The sequence below is a fragment of the Erithacus rubecula genome (genome assembly GCF_903797595.1).
Source record: "Erithacus rubecula genome assembly, chromosome: 3".
NCBI lineage: Eukaryota > Metazoa > Chordata > Aves > Passeriformes > Muscicapidae > Erithacus > Erithacus rubecula.
The window spans coordinates 62879247-62895013 of NC_136689.1; the positions used below are offsets into that span (position 1 = coordinate 62879247).

The 15767-nt window shown below is 38.3% G+C and overlaps 1 protein-coding gene across 4 annotated transcripts in view; it reads right to left on the minus strand.

The window, feature by feature from the left end:
• Positions 1 to 15767, minus strand: part of HIVEP1 (HIVEP zinc finger 1) — a 126273-nt gene that overhangs the window by 16264 nt on the left and 94242 nt on the right. For all 4 annotated transcript variants that reach the window (XM_079300822.1, XM_079300823.1, XM_079300824.1 and 1 more), the window contains 3 exons: positions 10447 to 10580; positions 8920 to 9095; positions 6808 to 6912 (listed from right to left, as the gene is read on the minus strand). In XM_079300822.1, coding sequence (XP_079156948.1) covers positions 6808 to 6912; positions 8920 to 9095; positions 10447 to 10580 — 415 coding nt within the window. The remainder of the gene's footprint in view (positions 1 to 6807; positions 6913 to 8919; positions 9096 to 10446; positions 10581 to 15767) is intronic.

Genomic DNA, 15767 nt, shown 5'->3' on the forward strand with positions numbered 1-15767 from the left:
CACTTGCCAGCTTCTATTGGAGTGTGGTTACCTGGAGCCAGAGCCTGTAGGCGAGGTGACAGCGATGAATGTGGTTCCCTTACTCCCACACTGCTTTGCAACATCAGATGAGAAAAAATAAGATTCCTGACATGCTTGTTCTGGCAATGCACAAAGGAATGCTTTGCTCTGACTTTTTTATCTGCATGCATGTTTGCTGAAATGAGGTGCCCAGGCTTTTCCAATCAGTGATCCCACTAAGCATTGCTGTGGAGTTACAAGAGGACTGATGCTGCAGTTTTAAGCAGTGTAAGACCCAGGCAGGGCTATGGGTCTCCTCTGAAGGAGGCAATGGGCTGAGGCTGTGACCACTCCTTGTGGTGGAAGATTCTCCTTCAAGCAGTGTCATTTTAACTAAGTAGTATTGGCCCCAATCCATTCTGATGATTGTACACTGCCTACTAAAGTGCCCTGGCAGCTTTAATTGGGGAAAAATTAATTCTTCACTTCCTATCTTGACCTATGCACAATTATAACCATATGCTTATGTAGCTTTTACAGATATATATATATATATACACATAAACATACATATAACTAGAACAGACTCAATTTCCAGAGGGAGCAAAATTGCTTCTGTGTTTAACTTTGTATGAGGTTGTAAAATGGTATATGGTATTTTCAAATGAAGGATGTATCATAAATTTAAAGGCTCCTAACATATGGAGAAATGGCTTTTGGCATGACAGTTCAGTTTCTTTTTTAAAAAAGAAAACAGGAAAAAAGTTTCACACTATTAAGTGAAGCCTTATGAAAGCTACTTCTCTTTCGAATTTGTAACTCAACTCTCACTATTTTAACAGACAAACTGTTTCAGACAGCCTCAATTTTTTACAAAGAGTATTTTTGGAAGAGTAGGTGATGCCTTTCATCCTCTCTCAACTGCTGCAATCTTTTCTTTTAAATCCTTAGAAAGACTCTTTCTGCTTCCTGGACTTCACAGGAGTAAGTGAATTTTACAGGCTTGAACTCTGCAGAAATTAGGAACAGCTGGAAATAAAGGCTTAATAGAAACATGGACAAAACTTTTGACTGGGGATTTTGTTCACAGCAGCTACAGTTATTTTTAAGAAAACTGGATTTTTTATCCTATGTATTGAAGTGTATACAAATCATAGGCAAAATTACCTTAGTTCTTCATTTATTTCAGCTCTGCACTGTGTTTGTGGTGTTGGTGTTGAGCTTGTTGGACAAGGCTCTGTTATAGTGACATTTTACTCCAGAGCAGAAAAGAAAAAAACTCCAAGTTCCTTAGCACAATAGCATTAGCTGGAATTATCAGCATCCTAATACATCCATTTGTGAAGTTCCTGGGGCTGGTAAATCCACATACTGCTATTTCCAGCTGGGACACTATGAATTAGGTAACTGAAATATGTCTCCTTATGTACTTTGAAGTTTTCCATTTTATTAGAAGTTTTTCCTACAGGAATCCTTACTGTACGTGGTTTTACAATAGCCATCTAATTATCACCATACTGCAAAGTACTAAAACAAAGGTTCTTCAGAAACTCAACTTACAGCTTTTAATTTTAATTGCAGTATCATTCCACACGACCTGACTTACTGAGGACTTGCCACAGATTCAGCAATTTCTGTACCAAATCCAGTGATGAAGTTGAAAAGCTTATAATTTAGTCACATTTAGTTATAACTTAATCATATTTAAGCAGATTGTCACATAAAGAGCAAAATGTTCATTTTCATTCTTTCAGTGGCAGGAAGACAGGAATGGTTTGAAAATACAAGTCTGGACTGCTCAGTTTTACAGATCCTTAAGGAAATGTGCAGTTATATAGACAATTCTATAACTGACATTAGCTCATGCAGATTAAAGACACAGCTTATTAAGTACCTATTCACTGTCTATTAACATCTAAATCTAAATTTATTACATTTATTGGCTTTTAGCACCTAAGTAATATAAAGTAGTGTTTATTGTCTTAAGTTCTGGAAGTGTCTTCAGTTATAGATTGGCATTTACATAAAAGCATTTAAATAGTAAAGTATCCATTCTATAGTCTATATATTCTCCATCAAACTCAAGAAAAAATGTAGACTGTGGCAAGAAAGGCAGTAGTTTCCAGCATGCCATTAATGACCACAAATTGAAAGTGAGGTCTGGATGTCATCAATTCAGTCCATTCTTCTAAACAATTACAACTTAGACTTGACTTTCACCTGTTGTATTAGACTTGCAACAGGTCATTCCACAACCATTCACACAAATTTCAACAGGGGTAAACAAGATATGGTTAAACAATGCCAGCATCTGTACCCCACCCTGCTGTCCTCCTGCCATTCTACGCCTGCTCATAGGCTTCAATTATCTGATTTCAGTCTTCCTTCAGCTACTGTCCACTGCTCATCACCCTCTAACAGGACTCACAGTGACATCTGCTGGGTTAAATTCAGACTGGTGATCACCAGGGCTCCTCAGAAATGAGAAGAAAATCTGTGGGCTTTTGACTTTCATTTTTAAAAGCACAGAAAGTAATGAAGTGAAACTACACCAAAAAGTAAGAGCAACTTCTGCTTAAGGAGATTATTTACACCTAAACCTCCTTAAGTAACTTGTATATTGTTAATGAAGCCTAGAACTAGGTAGTCTAATGTCAGGCTGTAGGTGTAGGTCTTCAGCATGTCTAATGTACATCTAGTTGAAGAATAGACACTGATATTCACAAAAAAATTAAAAAATAGTTATTGTAAACTACACAGAACCAGCCTTCTATTCTCCTTGTAAAAAGAGGATATTATTGAGAAGATTTTAATTTATTTTCACTTCTTAAATGCAGGTTCACTGAAAACACAGACTAAGTCATGATTAAGATAATGAAGAGTCATTGAAACTCACTTAAAATCTACTGTAAGTAACATATAGCTAATTAACTGTGGTAATAATACTGCAGAAAATGAAAGATTTTTTAACGTGTGTGTGTGCATGTAGATATCTATAAACAAGTATCTGAAACTTACAGTTAGGTCTTTTTACAGTAAAGTAATAAATATTTTGGGATAGAATTTCTGCACAGAAACCCCTTACATTTTCTGCACTTCCATTGATTTCATTATTAAGGAATTCTCTTGTGCAAGTTTACTCAGATATACCACACCATACCATACCATACCATACCATACCATACCATACCATACCATACCATACCATACCATACCATACCATACCATACCACTCATACATTAGCTTATTACAAGTTTGAAGTTTTTAACTGTTTTAATTTGATCACAAACTATTGTTGTTTTTAAGACTGGATAGCAAAATGTTGTGTGAGCAGGGCCAAAGAGGATATCCCCAGTTGCAGTCTGTCACACTAAACAGTTCACCTCCTCTGACAATTTAATTCAGATATTAACATTCCTCACATTGTAACCCTGTATTTTGGTGACAAGAACATTCCACAGAGCAGAAGATGAAAGATAAATGGATGAGGGAATGGTTTTGAACACAAAAACCCAGGCCAGAAAGTATTTACTAATACCCAAATGATGACAAGTCCAAATACAAAGACTGCTGTGTTAAAAGCTGTGAACACATACAGTCTCAGACAGCTAGAGAGCATCTTTCTTTTTTCCTGAGACACCACAGCACAACAAAATTTCAGCTTCTCAGGTTACTGAAAAAACAGACTGTGTGTGTCTGTGCTCAGCATTGTGCATGAGTTTGCACTCCTGGTTCAGTCTGCATCCACCATTTAATCTGTACTGCTGTTGGTCACAGCTGGCTTCTCACATGAATCAAAAAATTGTATATTCAAATAACTGTATTACTCAGCCTTTAAAAAAACCTACAAAAGACTGGAAACAGCAAATTCCTTCATAAATAAAAGGTTGGTGGCTTTCTTAAATTTCTGGGTAAATTCTCTAATTCAAAGTGGAATTTTAGTGGAAGACATACAGCTTAGTTATTTTAAGCAAAGCTGCAGACATTTCTATTACCTAAGAATAATCAGTATTCCAAATGTTCAGATAATGAATTAGGTGGAGACAGACAGATAGACAGACAGACATTCTACAGATCAGGAAACAGGCCAATTTCACACAGTCTTCAGGAAGAAGGTTTTTTTTCTGAGGTCATAATTATTTCTTATCAGATTTTTCTGCACCTTCCTCTACTGCTTCTCACGTTGCCTTCCAGCTGAGAAAAGCAATGGGAATAGACAGAGCACTCTCTAAGAGACAGAACATTTTTAACAACCAAACCCCCAAAATTAATGCATTTGAAAATGCTGATTTTTAAAATACCTGAAGGGTATGTGGCACAACTGTGCCAGCAATGCATGCCAGAGGGAGGAGGGGTGCAGGGACCAAAGACGTAACACAGCAAGAGCAGCTCAGTGCCTTTGTGGGTGCTGTGCTGCTGCCAGGGCTGTCCCTGGAGCCCAGACCTGGCACGAGGGGTGCTGGCCCCAGTGTGAGCTCTGCTGCTCTGCCCTGGGGAAAGGGCAGCCAAAGAGGTGGCTGAAGCTGATTCAAACACTGCCTAAAATTAGCATGTTCAGGATTTCAGAGAGGGCAGCTGAACCACACTTAAAAAAAAATGTATGCAAATATGTCACACTTTTCTTCCCCTCCCGATTCTGCCTTAAAAATAGGCTGACAAGAAAGATTCTGAATTATCATGAGAAAAACCTTCATGGCTGGCCAGGTGAGCAGACGGATGAAATCACATTTTTTAAGTGTAGGGCTGCTTGCTGGATTTCTGTGGATAATTGTAAATGCCCTGTGCTCTGCAGCAACTGGAGAGGCCAGACTGGTTTGGCTGCAGCCAATGCACCTTCACCAGGGGTTTAGTTACCCTGATTCTTGGAGAGGTCTCTAGTGATGAACTTTGTGCTGCACTGCTGGTTTTGCTATGGGTACCTGAGCCAGAACCATTTTTTATCACCAAATCATTTTTTGGTTTGGACCTCCAGTTAAAGAAAGAAATGCTATGTCCTTTATTTCAGGGGGAAAAAAAATGCACTATAGCCACATAATTAAATTCCATGAAGAATTTCAAGGATTATGTAGCAAGTCCTGCAGAATGTCTGAGCTTTTTTTTCCAAAATAGAGTATTGCATTTATTAAGTAATTACTGTGCTGAGCAAAGAACATACTTCAGGGAATGTATAATATATTTATACTATGGTCAAACAGGCCTGTACATGATATGTAAAAAAGGAAAGCCTCTCTCTTTCTCAATCAAATAGTCTTGAAGTCAAAGGAAAGAATTCTTTCAACAAATGTTTGAAGTGGCTTCCTTCAACCCTGTGTTACTGAAAATTCACTTAACATTCAAAACATTTCCCATTGCACTATAACCACAAATTCAAGTCTTAATGCATACAATTGTGAGTATCAATTTATCAATCAATAAAATGTTTTCAGTTGCTAGTAAATGGAAATATCTGTTCACCTGTAGTTTATGAAATTCACAAAAATGTCAAATGCTACAGAATATTGCTTTAAAAAGTGACAAATTTTCTGTCATGTGAAGACTGAAAATACTAATAAAAATTGTTTCTCTGTAAGAAAAAGACAGTAATTTCCCCTGCTACTTATCTTCTGTGTTATTTATCTGGTACCTCAAATTGCGATGGGAGACATATTTTTTATGCTTACAAAAAAGAAGTATATTGAGTAAGACCAAAAAAGGGAAAAATGCAGGTTTCTTTCTACCTAGTGCACTACTGAATCACAGCAGCTGAGTCATATTCCCAGCATTATTTAGAATTCAATTCAAGGTGATTCGCTTATTCTGCCAGTGGTTGTCACATGGGAGCCAGTGCATTCATCTTTCTTTCCCCTTACAGTTTAAATAAAGACCCCCACAGCTTTCTTTTTTCCAAGCCTCATCCACAATCTAATAAACTGTTACACTGGAGAGAGAAAAATAAACCAAGGCGAGGCAGCACAACTCATCTCCTCCCAGAGGAATGTGAGGAAGGGAAAATGCCATCACTGCAGTGAGACATGCTGAGATCTCTAACGGGCCTAATGCACAATCCTGCTCTCCATCTCACTGGCTCTGGTGCAGGCACACCTTTCTTATCATGCTGAGCAAGTCACTCATGAACCTGGTTTGGCCCTCTTTGACTGTCCTTGATCTCATCTCCTCTTCACCAGAATCTTCTTGGGATGTGGGAAGTGCAGAATTCCAGTTTTTAGCAAATACATTAATTCTGATAATATTCTCATCACTAATGAAGAAGTAGAACAGGTCAAGATGAATAATGTTTTTAATTTCTGTATGTTCTCTATCTGCAGATTTATCCCAGTTATTTGTGAAGGAGGACAGAATTCCATGCTGGAAGATGATTAACCTCCTAGCATAGCACTCAGCAAAATATTTGTGATTTGTGTGGCATGTTAGTGATTTAATTTCTATGAAATATGCATCCCAAAACTTGGACCATTTCATGCACAACTATTTTCAAAGAAGCACTACACTTGACTGCATTTTTTCTAGGCAAACAGCTGTTTTTCTGGTATTTTCAATCTTGTCATATTTATCTGTGAAAGTGATAAAGTTAAACTGCATAACACTTTGTGAAAAATTCAGCAGCAATTTATCCTTAGCATATGCTTGTCATTTCTTTTAGTGAAAGTTTTTCCAGTTTTTCTGGCTCCCTTGGACTAGCTCTTAAAATTTTTATCTCTGTATCTTTTCCCTGTACAAGAATTAAAAAGCTTTGGAAAAGAAAGGATAAGAAGCTGAGATGACAAAATAGACACAATAATTCAGTAAAGAAGACTTTAATTCCTTACCAAATTCTTCTTCTCCATCCTGGTCATCTATTAAGCCTACTGAGACTCCCAAATCCATGCACTTCTTGCTATGTGCCTTTGACTTCATATGCTTTGTTAAATTTCCTTGAGGAAAAAGAAAATAAAAATTACCTGCTCTGTGAGTATACAAATGTCTACAAATATATGCTCAACATGTCCATCTCTTCTTCAGGTACATTTACATCAGCTGTATAATTTGATTTCACACTTGCTAGAACCTTGTCCCCCAATGCAAGCTGTCAAGGGCTGCAGCAGATTCTCCATCCTGCATGCTACCAACTCACCATCAACATCCCAGGAAGTTTTTTATTGCAATAAAATAGAAGAGGATGGAAATTCTACATGATGTATTTTGTACTGGTGTCAGAGATCCTGTTTGTTCATGGCAAAGTTAAAAAGGGGTGATTCGATCTTCAAAGTCATGTTGGCAGAAAACTATCACATGAAACTGAAGTTTGTATCTTGCAGCTCTTCCAGTATTTGAGGAATTCTATTTTTATTATAAACATTTTCAATGCCAACTTAAGCAAACATGTTAAATTTATTGAAAATCAGAGCATGGACATACTTGATCTGAATCTCAAAAGTGAAAGTGTAGCTGAGAGGCCCCACAGGCTCCTCTCTCCTTCTCCTTTAAAAAATGTGGTAAATATCATCAAGAAATGGCTAAGAGTGGCTTACATCTGTAAATGATGATATTTATGAAATGCATGTTACTACAAGTAACTGCCCACCTTACACTTCACAAAAAATGTTTATTTGAGGTATTTAAATGGGAAGAATTGAAGTGTAATGCTGACTCTTCTATGGTTATGGAGTACTTTATTTCTGCTTTGAAATGAAGGTGATAACTCATGCCAAATGTTGAAATAATTGCTGCGAATATATTGACTCTCAAATATCAAATTTTCCAGTTTTTGCACACTTCAGGAAGCTGCTGGCTACACTATCCTGTCATGAGAGTGGCTTACCAAACACCAAACACCCAACTGTGTGACCTGACTGCCAGCAGTAATGGCAAGAGCCAGGCACAGCAAATGCAGAAGAGGATGTGAATACAACAAGTATTCTACAACTGAAACCAGGGAGAACTTTACACAGGAAGAACTTAATTACTTGAACTTGGCCAGCACCCCTCCTCTGCAAATACCATAATGAGAATTTACTGGGTTTGCACTCCAGCAGTTCATCATAAAGGCCACAGGATGACCCAGCCTGTCAGGATGCAGTGATGAGTTTTGACACATCTGAAGCCTGTTCATCCCACTTTGTGCAGCACTGGGTTATTTCTTGGAAGTCTTCCACCCAACCACTGAGTACTCTCAAACCCACTAAAAACACAAATATTCCTGAGGTTACAGCTGAGGGGGGCGGATTGTTGCTAAATGATGTTCAAAGCCAAGAAAAATTTTACTGCTTAGAATTTTTTTTCTGAAATTATTTTGGCTGTGAACTTCTCCTGTTTCATTTGAGTCCTGGATATAACACTGTTTAATATACTGCCTGCATAAACTCGGATGCATTTAAATATCTAAAGGTATAAACAAGATTTAAAAAGTAGATATCCAACTCTGGGTCTTAGAAGGTCAAATGGAAAGTGATTTTTTGTCCTTCAAGGGTAAAAAAAAAAAAAGAATTTCAATATGATAATTTATTAGAGGCCAACTTCTTTCCTGGAGCAACTGGTTGAGTGCCAATAGGAGTGCAATATACATCCATCTTCTGCCTCCAAAAGACACTGTAGGGGACTTAAAATTCTGTGTCCTATCTCTGTCTAGGATGAGCACCATCTCATTTGTCTTCACCTAACTTTCACCATGCTTCCATGATTTCCCTCTTCCACACCTTTCTCACTCACTGTGGCATGCCAGACAGTTTATTGGTATGAAGATGTGATCACATGAGTAAGTATACAAAAGACAATGGAAAAGCAGGAAATAAGAAATTACAAATATTTGAAGCATTAGACAATAAAACTCCACAGAGAGGGAACCTCTTCAGCTCATGAACAGCCAACTGTGAGAAGAAAAGAATTCTACTTTAAAATAGAAAGAAAAGGAGGGAAAAGCAAAGGCAGTACAGAAGCCCTACCTTTAGTTTTGAAGGAGAAGTTGCAGTAGTTGCAGTGGTAAGGACGGACGTCGGTGTGTGTGCGAATGTGCTTCTTCAGCATGCTGGGCTTCTTGCACCGTATTCCACATTCCTCACAGATGTACTTCCCTCTCCCTCTCCCTCTCACATACACATAGTCTTCGTTTGACTTGTACCTAGTAGAAGTACCATAAGAGTAAGGCAAATAGTTGTAATGGGAAAAAGCTCAGCTAGAAATCCTCATCTCCCAGAATTTTTAAAATAACACATTAGATGAAAATCAATGACTAACAAAACCAATCATGCTCTTTTTCTGCTCACTCCTGCGTGTATTTGTTAAATTAATATCTATATTTATCACTAGCTACTCATAGACTTGTTTAGGAATAGCACCTAATCTCTTTTAATAAAGGTACTGTTGATACTAAGCATTTAAAGATTTCAAATTTCCTCTTAGCAACACAGGAACATATCTTTTAAAGGTGTCAATTCTTGGAAACAGGTTTGAGCACCATGAGGGAACTTTAAAAGAGCATCCTTGAGACTCTGCCTTGTGCAGAAAAGGAATGACATTAGTTACAACGATGGGAAAGTCTTTTAAATTCCCTATCAATGTCCTCTGGACTCAGCCTATGGGGACTGTCTCTGGATGGAAAAATTGGGATTCAACTACACCCTTCATATTTCCACTCAAGGATGCCAATTGTTGAGTTTAGCTTTTGTGATCTGGTCCTTGCAATGTCTGGATCTGAGCAAAGACAATATTTTACAGCAATATTTCACCTGGGCAGCTGGTAATTATTTAACTGCTGACCTAGACAAGATTCAAACTGGGAACCAGTAAAAGCCCTGCAGCTGACCATCAAGACTAATCAAACATGCATTATTTGTGCTACAAAATTTTACAGGTGTCACTGGCACTTTTCTATTTAAAAATCTGTTTTATAAGATGTACGTAGTGCACCACTGTGGCTTAAGCAACTGTTATTTATATCAGGCAACAGATTTAAAGTATTATGGTGCAGGGAGGAGGGCTCTCAGTAAATATTTCCATGGCACTTTTCAAATCAGAGCTCTCCAGCCTGTGTATGCCACAGCAAGCTGCCAGACAGAGACAGCACCGCAGGCTGCTGCTTAGCCCCTGGACTATTTGCTCTCCAGCTACAGTTATACAACCTTGCTGCAGAATAGGTATTATTCATCATGTAAGAGAAACATAGGAACAGAATTTACATCTCTGGCTGTATCTAGCTGCCTTTAGTGCTGATTAATGTTCATTCCCTGGGAAAAAAAAATGCACTGCACTGCCTACTGTTCTTTATTTTATTATCCCTTCTCATAACTCTCAGGGCTCCATGTTACTGATGACTTTTCATTCTCCTTGGAAACATAAACCAACATCCACAGACTGCAATATGGCAACTGTTGTTTAAAATAAATCAATCAAGAAGTAACATCTCTGCAAAGTCTAGAATCTAGGAAAAATATCTTCCCGATGATATCTAGTATACAAAGTACAATACTTGCCCTCCATCAAATATTTTAACTCTTCTTGGTACAGTTTTGATAAAGGAGTTTTCTTTATCATGCTCAGTGCTTGATTCAGAGTTTTCCTTATTGCTGAATTCAGTTGGAGTCAATTTTTTCCTATTTAACGCTCGCTGAAAGAAAATGAGATACGCTTATCATTAAAATTAGTGTCTTTCATATGCTATTCAAACATTCAAGTTATGCTGAATAAAAGCATCATAAAAGCCACAATTCTAATAACTGGTTTTTAAAATTGTTAAGAGACATGAAACAAAAAATATCTTTTGCTAAACTTCTTATCTACTATACATTGCCTGTTCGTGGACTGCTGAATCTATACAGAGAATATGGCCTTGTAGGAAACCAGACTCTGAAGTAAGACATTCTTTTTCCTTGTTCTGGGAAGATGAAGGTGATGCTTTTTAGCTCACAAACGGCCTTCAGAGATTTGTACAATCAAACCCAAGTGCTCCTGAACAGCAGCAGCTGGGCTAACCTGTCTGCTGAGCCAGGACACAGCAACACCTCACAGCTGGCAGGAGCTGCCTTCCCATGGAACAGCAGACAGGAGAAGGGTGGGAATAGGGGGGTACCTAGGGAGGTTATTAACAGGTAACATTTCTGAGTGCTAATATTTCTTCAAGAAATACAGCTCTTTTGCTCTGGAGACTCACTGTTCCAAATTTGGTGAGGTTATTAACAGGGGTTCCAGAACCCTTCAAAAGCAAGACTCCACACCTTAAATTCCTACTGCCAGACCAAATTACAAAAAAAAGCATACAGTTGTCTAGCAGAACAAGATTATATTTTTCATTTTCCCTGATTATTAGTCAAGGAACTTTTTTTTGTTTGTTTTAAGGAGGATGAGTTCCCCCAGCATCTGCCAATTAAAATCTACTTCCAACCCTAGGATATTTATAAAATGGGCAACAATGAAGGAATGATCCAATTAGCCAGCAATTATTACTGTTATATTTATAAACTGTTCTACCCACGTAGCTGGCACATTTACCTCATTTGCTCATATTGATAAGTGAATAAAATGATGAGAGGAAAAAAAAGTCTGGCCTTATGTTTTTCACTCATTATAAAATTTAATGCTGTAAGCTTGTGAATTCTTGGCAAGAATGACTTCACTGGCTGGCTTAAAATGACTGATCAGTTACACTGGCTGTTACATACATTGAAGGGTGACATCATTCTGGCACATGGTCCTTGCTGTTGTCCTTCAGGCAGCCTCAGACACTGCCTTCACTTCTAATTCCCACATGATAAGGAATTAACACAGATCAGAGGAAAAGCATCTTCCTATTCCATTGAAAGCCCCAGGAAGCTGCACATGCACAAGCATTGCCCCAATCTGCACACCCTCAAACAGCCCTCTGGATTGATTCAGGCTGCATTTTCAAGTGTCTGAGCACCAAAGCACACATGACAACTCTGCCTGTGTGTAGGAAGAAAGAAATTTCACCCTGCATGTTTTAACAGCTCCCATACAAGGTGAAAGGAGATGATGTTCTGGATGAGAAATATCAGAAGTGAAGCCTGCTCCAATAATCACCATTCTGCAGTACATAGACACTACCTGGCACATGAACTGCTTTTGTTTCCACTGCAAACAAAGAATAACAAGGTGACATTTGTAGCTTAACAGGAAGAGAGCTGTGGAAAATACAGAATACACACAATAAACCAACCACATAAATATTCCCAGAAGCTGAAATAATGCAAGTTTTAAGTGCCTGATTTTCCAATACTATATACCAATTACTTTTTTCCAGATTTAATTTTAAGTAGTGAAAAGACAAAGTTTTTAAGCATGTGTCTATGCACAGACATAAGACAGTCCAACTTACGTATTAAAATTATTTACCTCCCCTACTGTACTTTAGTTTACTGTTTATTTACTGGTTTAGGAAATTGTTTCAGTGTCTTGGACATGACAAATGCTGATATCAGAGTAACAGAAACATTGACTTTCTGTCACAGAAATATACAGAAATGCTCATTGACAATGAAAAAAGCAGTCTGTTTAGGTTTTTCTGAAAAACTTCAAATTGATGGTGAAAATGACTTGGGCCCTCTGTACATTTTAAAGAGCAACCAGTCTCTAAGGAGCACAGGTTTCTTGTGTGGAATTCCTTCAATGCACCTCACCCAAAATCCCCCCAAGCCCCACATGAACTGGTGGTAAGGGCAGAAAAAAAGCAGTGCTGTGAAATGTTCCTCTCTATGATTACTTCTGCCTTCTGTTTCTAACAGAGAAATTTGTCTCTCTACTCCCATAGAGACAAGGACCATGATTCATTTCTACTTTACCCATTTTGCTCCAATTTAACTCCACTGTCCTCAATTACTGGTATAAAACCGAAAAAAAAAAATTCTCTTAGGGCTGCCCAGAGACCAGAGATCAACAGATACTTCTGGTACTTTACAACATCCTTTGGGAAAAAAAAAAAATGCTTGCAACCTGAATCATCAAAGTTATATATTTCAGATTAGAATATTCATTAAACATTTTTCCCACTGGCACACAGCCACTTGGGGAAAATGTTTCTAATATCTTTAACCTTTTACTAGTTTACACATAAAAATCTTCTACATTTAACTACTTTCCAGTGGTGAGCTGGACTGTTGTGGCATATCATCCAAGAAAGGAAAGCTTTCCATAGTTAGGAGAAACTTTCCATGCTTCAGCCTATCCTTGCTCAAAAATCATCACCCTGGAATACTGCACAGTCTAGTGATTCACTTTAGTGAGAAGAGCCAAGATCAATGCAGAGGCTTGAGAAACAACTCCTGATATAACACCAGCGAATTCAATGAGGAAAACTGGTGAAAAGTACTAATAAATGGAACAATAAAATAAAAAGAGGAGGGACATAAAATAAGCCTTTTCCATGCAGGTGAAACCTCCTGTAACATTTTAACATGCTACACTCGTTCCAGGAGCTTCTTTCACAATAACATTTTGGGGTTTGTTTTCTGAATCACTGGAACGTGGCAACTTCACCCATTGCCTCTGAGCACTGAATTGTGAAGAGCAAACAAAATCCCAGGGCTCCTTTTTGTTTGCATTTTGTTCACGTGTATCTTCCTTTCCCATGGTACCTATTGTTGAAAGAACTGCCTTTTTTTGTGACAGTGATTAGTAGTGGTTATGCAGCAGCACGAGGTGCCTGTAAACACGGTTTAGTTCAGGGGCAAACCCAGGACAGTTCAGCAAGCTGCTTTATCTCAGTGAGGAGATCAGCAGTTACAGCCCCATGAGCAGAACACACCAAATGAGTCTAGAAAGGGCTACAGTTCTGAGAGAGGAGGTGAGACATAACAGTAGTGCATTTTTATTATTATTCTTAAATTTGATTATGGTAGCACTTAAAGCTCTCTGTCAGATCAGGGTTAAAATGTGCAAACCCCTTGAGCAAACACAACCCTCAACACCTGCAATCCAAACCACGGTTCTCCAAGGAACTCAGGACGCTGCCAATCTTCTAAGCAAGAAATCAACAACAATTTTTGAAAAAAAATATTTTCTATTTTCTTTGTTGGCTTTGTTTCTGCTGTTTTTTTTGGTTTTGTGTTTGGTTTTTTTTTTTTTTTTAATGGAGTAATAATTTCTGAAATTATCTGCAATGCTTTCCATCCTCAGACTCCAACAAAAAAGCGCTCAGTGGAATTACTGGGCCTGAGCTGAGGAATTTCAGGTTTTGCTTTTTTTAAACATGGCTTCTGTGAGGAAGTTTCCAAGTTGGCATCAGCTATTCCATTACCAGGTCTAACTGGAGACTGGTAACACAGAGGTCTATTGTAATAGCAGAAGCAGCATTCTGGAAAACAGCTGAAATCCTGCTGCCTAAATTATTAGAAGAGAAAGAAGACAAACTCTGGAAGTATTAGCTAGAAAAACCTATCAGGTCTTTGAAACTTTTAACTTCTGCCATGGTACACCTTGCTCATACAATCTGTGGTGCCAATTAAACTTTATTTGCTGGACTTTTTTTCCTTAGTAATGGCTCTGAACAAAGCTTGTAAATCAGCCCAAGCAGAGCTTGAAAATTCTTCATTTCCATCATGCTCATGTGCTTCATTCAAAACGTCAGCAAGAAAGACTGAAGAAAGATTAGTAAATGTGTTTCTTTTGTGGCAGAAGCACTGTAAATGTACCTGACAGCTGCCTATTACAGCATTTAAGCACTCCTGGAGTGTTTTAAAACAGTGCTGTCAAAATATTTTTCCAAAATATTATAATCCATTATTTGTATTCTAAACAGAATTTGTAGAAAAAAATCTGTTTTTCAAGATGCATACAATTGCTTTGCTATCACTGAATTTCTTCTGATAGACTGTTCTTCAAAAATAAAACAAACATGACTCAATGACACCAGGATATGAGACTTGCCTGAGAAAGACTCGCTCAACCAAACACAATGAAAAAAGCTAAACATTTGTTTCCCTTTTTTTTTAATTTAGCACTATTTAAGTGCAACATCTCATGAAATGTATGAGGAAGCAGACTGAAAAAAGAAGGTAGTAAGAGTTTAAAACCAAGGCAGCACACTAACATGGAATCAACAATTTGATTCAACTACAGCACTAAAACAGAATCAGCAGCCCATATGCATTTTCTGCAGGAATCACTATGGATATAGTTTTGAACTCCAATATAAATGTTAACAAGACTCCCACTGATTTCAGGAGGACCAGGTGTAACTCCACTGCCCTTTTGGCCTTAAAGGTCTCAGCGTATCTTCACAACTCGTCCTGTAATTCTGAAACTACTTCTTCCTATCTCACAGTTTCTCTTCCTATTGCTTTTCTCCTCACTGACAATGTTGTATCTTAGCACAACATTTAGCAGACACAGGAACATTCCAGGGTGACCTCTGACAGCTGCAGTTTCTGCCTCTCAACACCCACACAAACAGGGGTCTCTTCCCAAGGCTGTGGAATGTCTCCTCTAGAGTGACTGCTGGCCTATGGACCCTGAGTCCCAATGTCTGGGATGTTTTGCTGATGGCAGTAGGACAAGTTACAGCCACTTCTACCCTCTTGCCAGACCATTTCCATGCCCTGAAGGATCATGGAGAAAGGAAAGTCTGTAGCTTTGATGATGCCCTGTTTTTGACAGCTCCCATGTATCTGGAAGCAAAGACATGGCATATGCAGCACAGAGCAAGGAAAAGTGAAACTGTGCAGCAGGCTTCAGAGAGCTTTACAACTTCACTGGATTGGACAATAAAATCCACTGCTGGATCCATCAGAGACACAGACACCTGCTGCCAGAATGTGGGGCTAGGAGCCATCTTCACCCACAC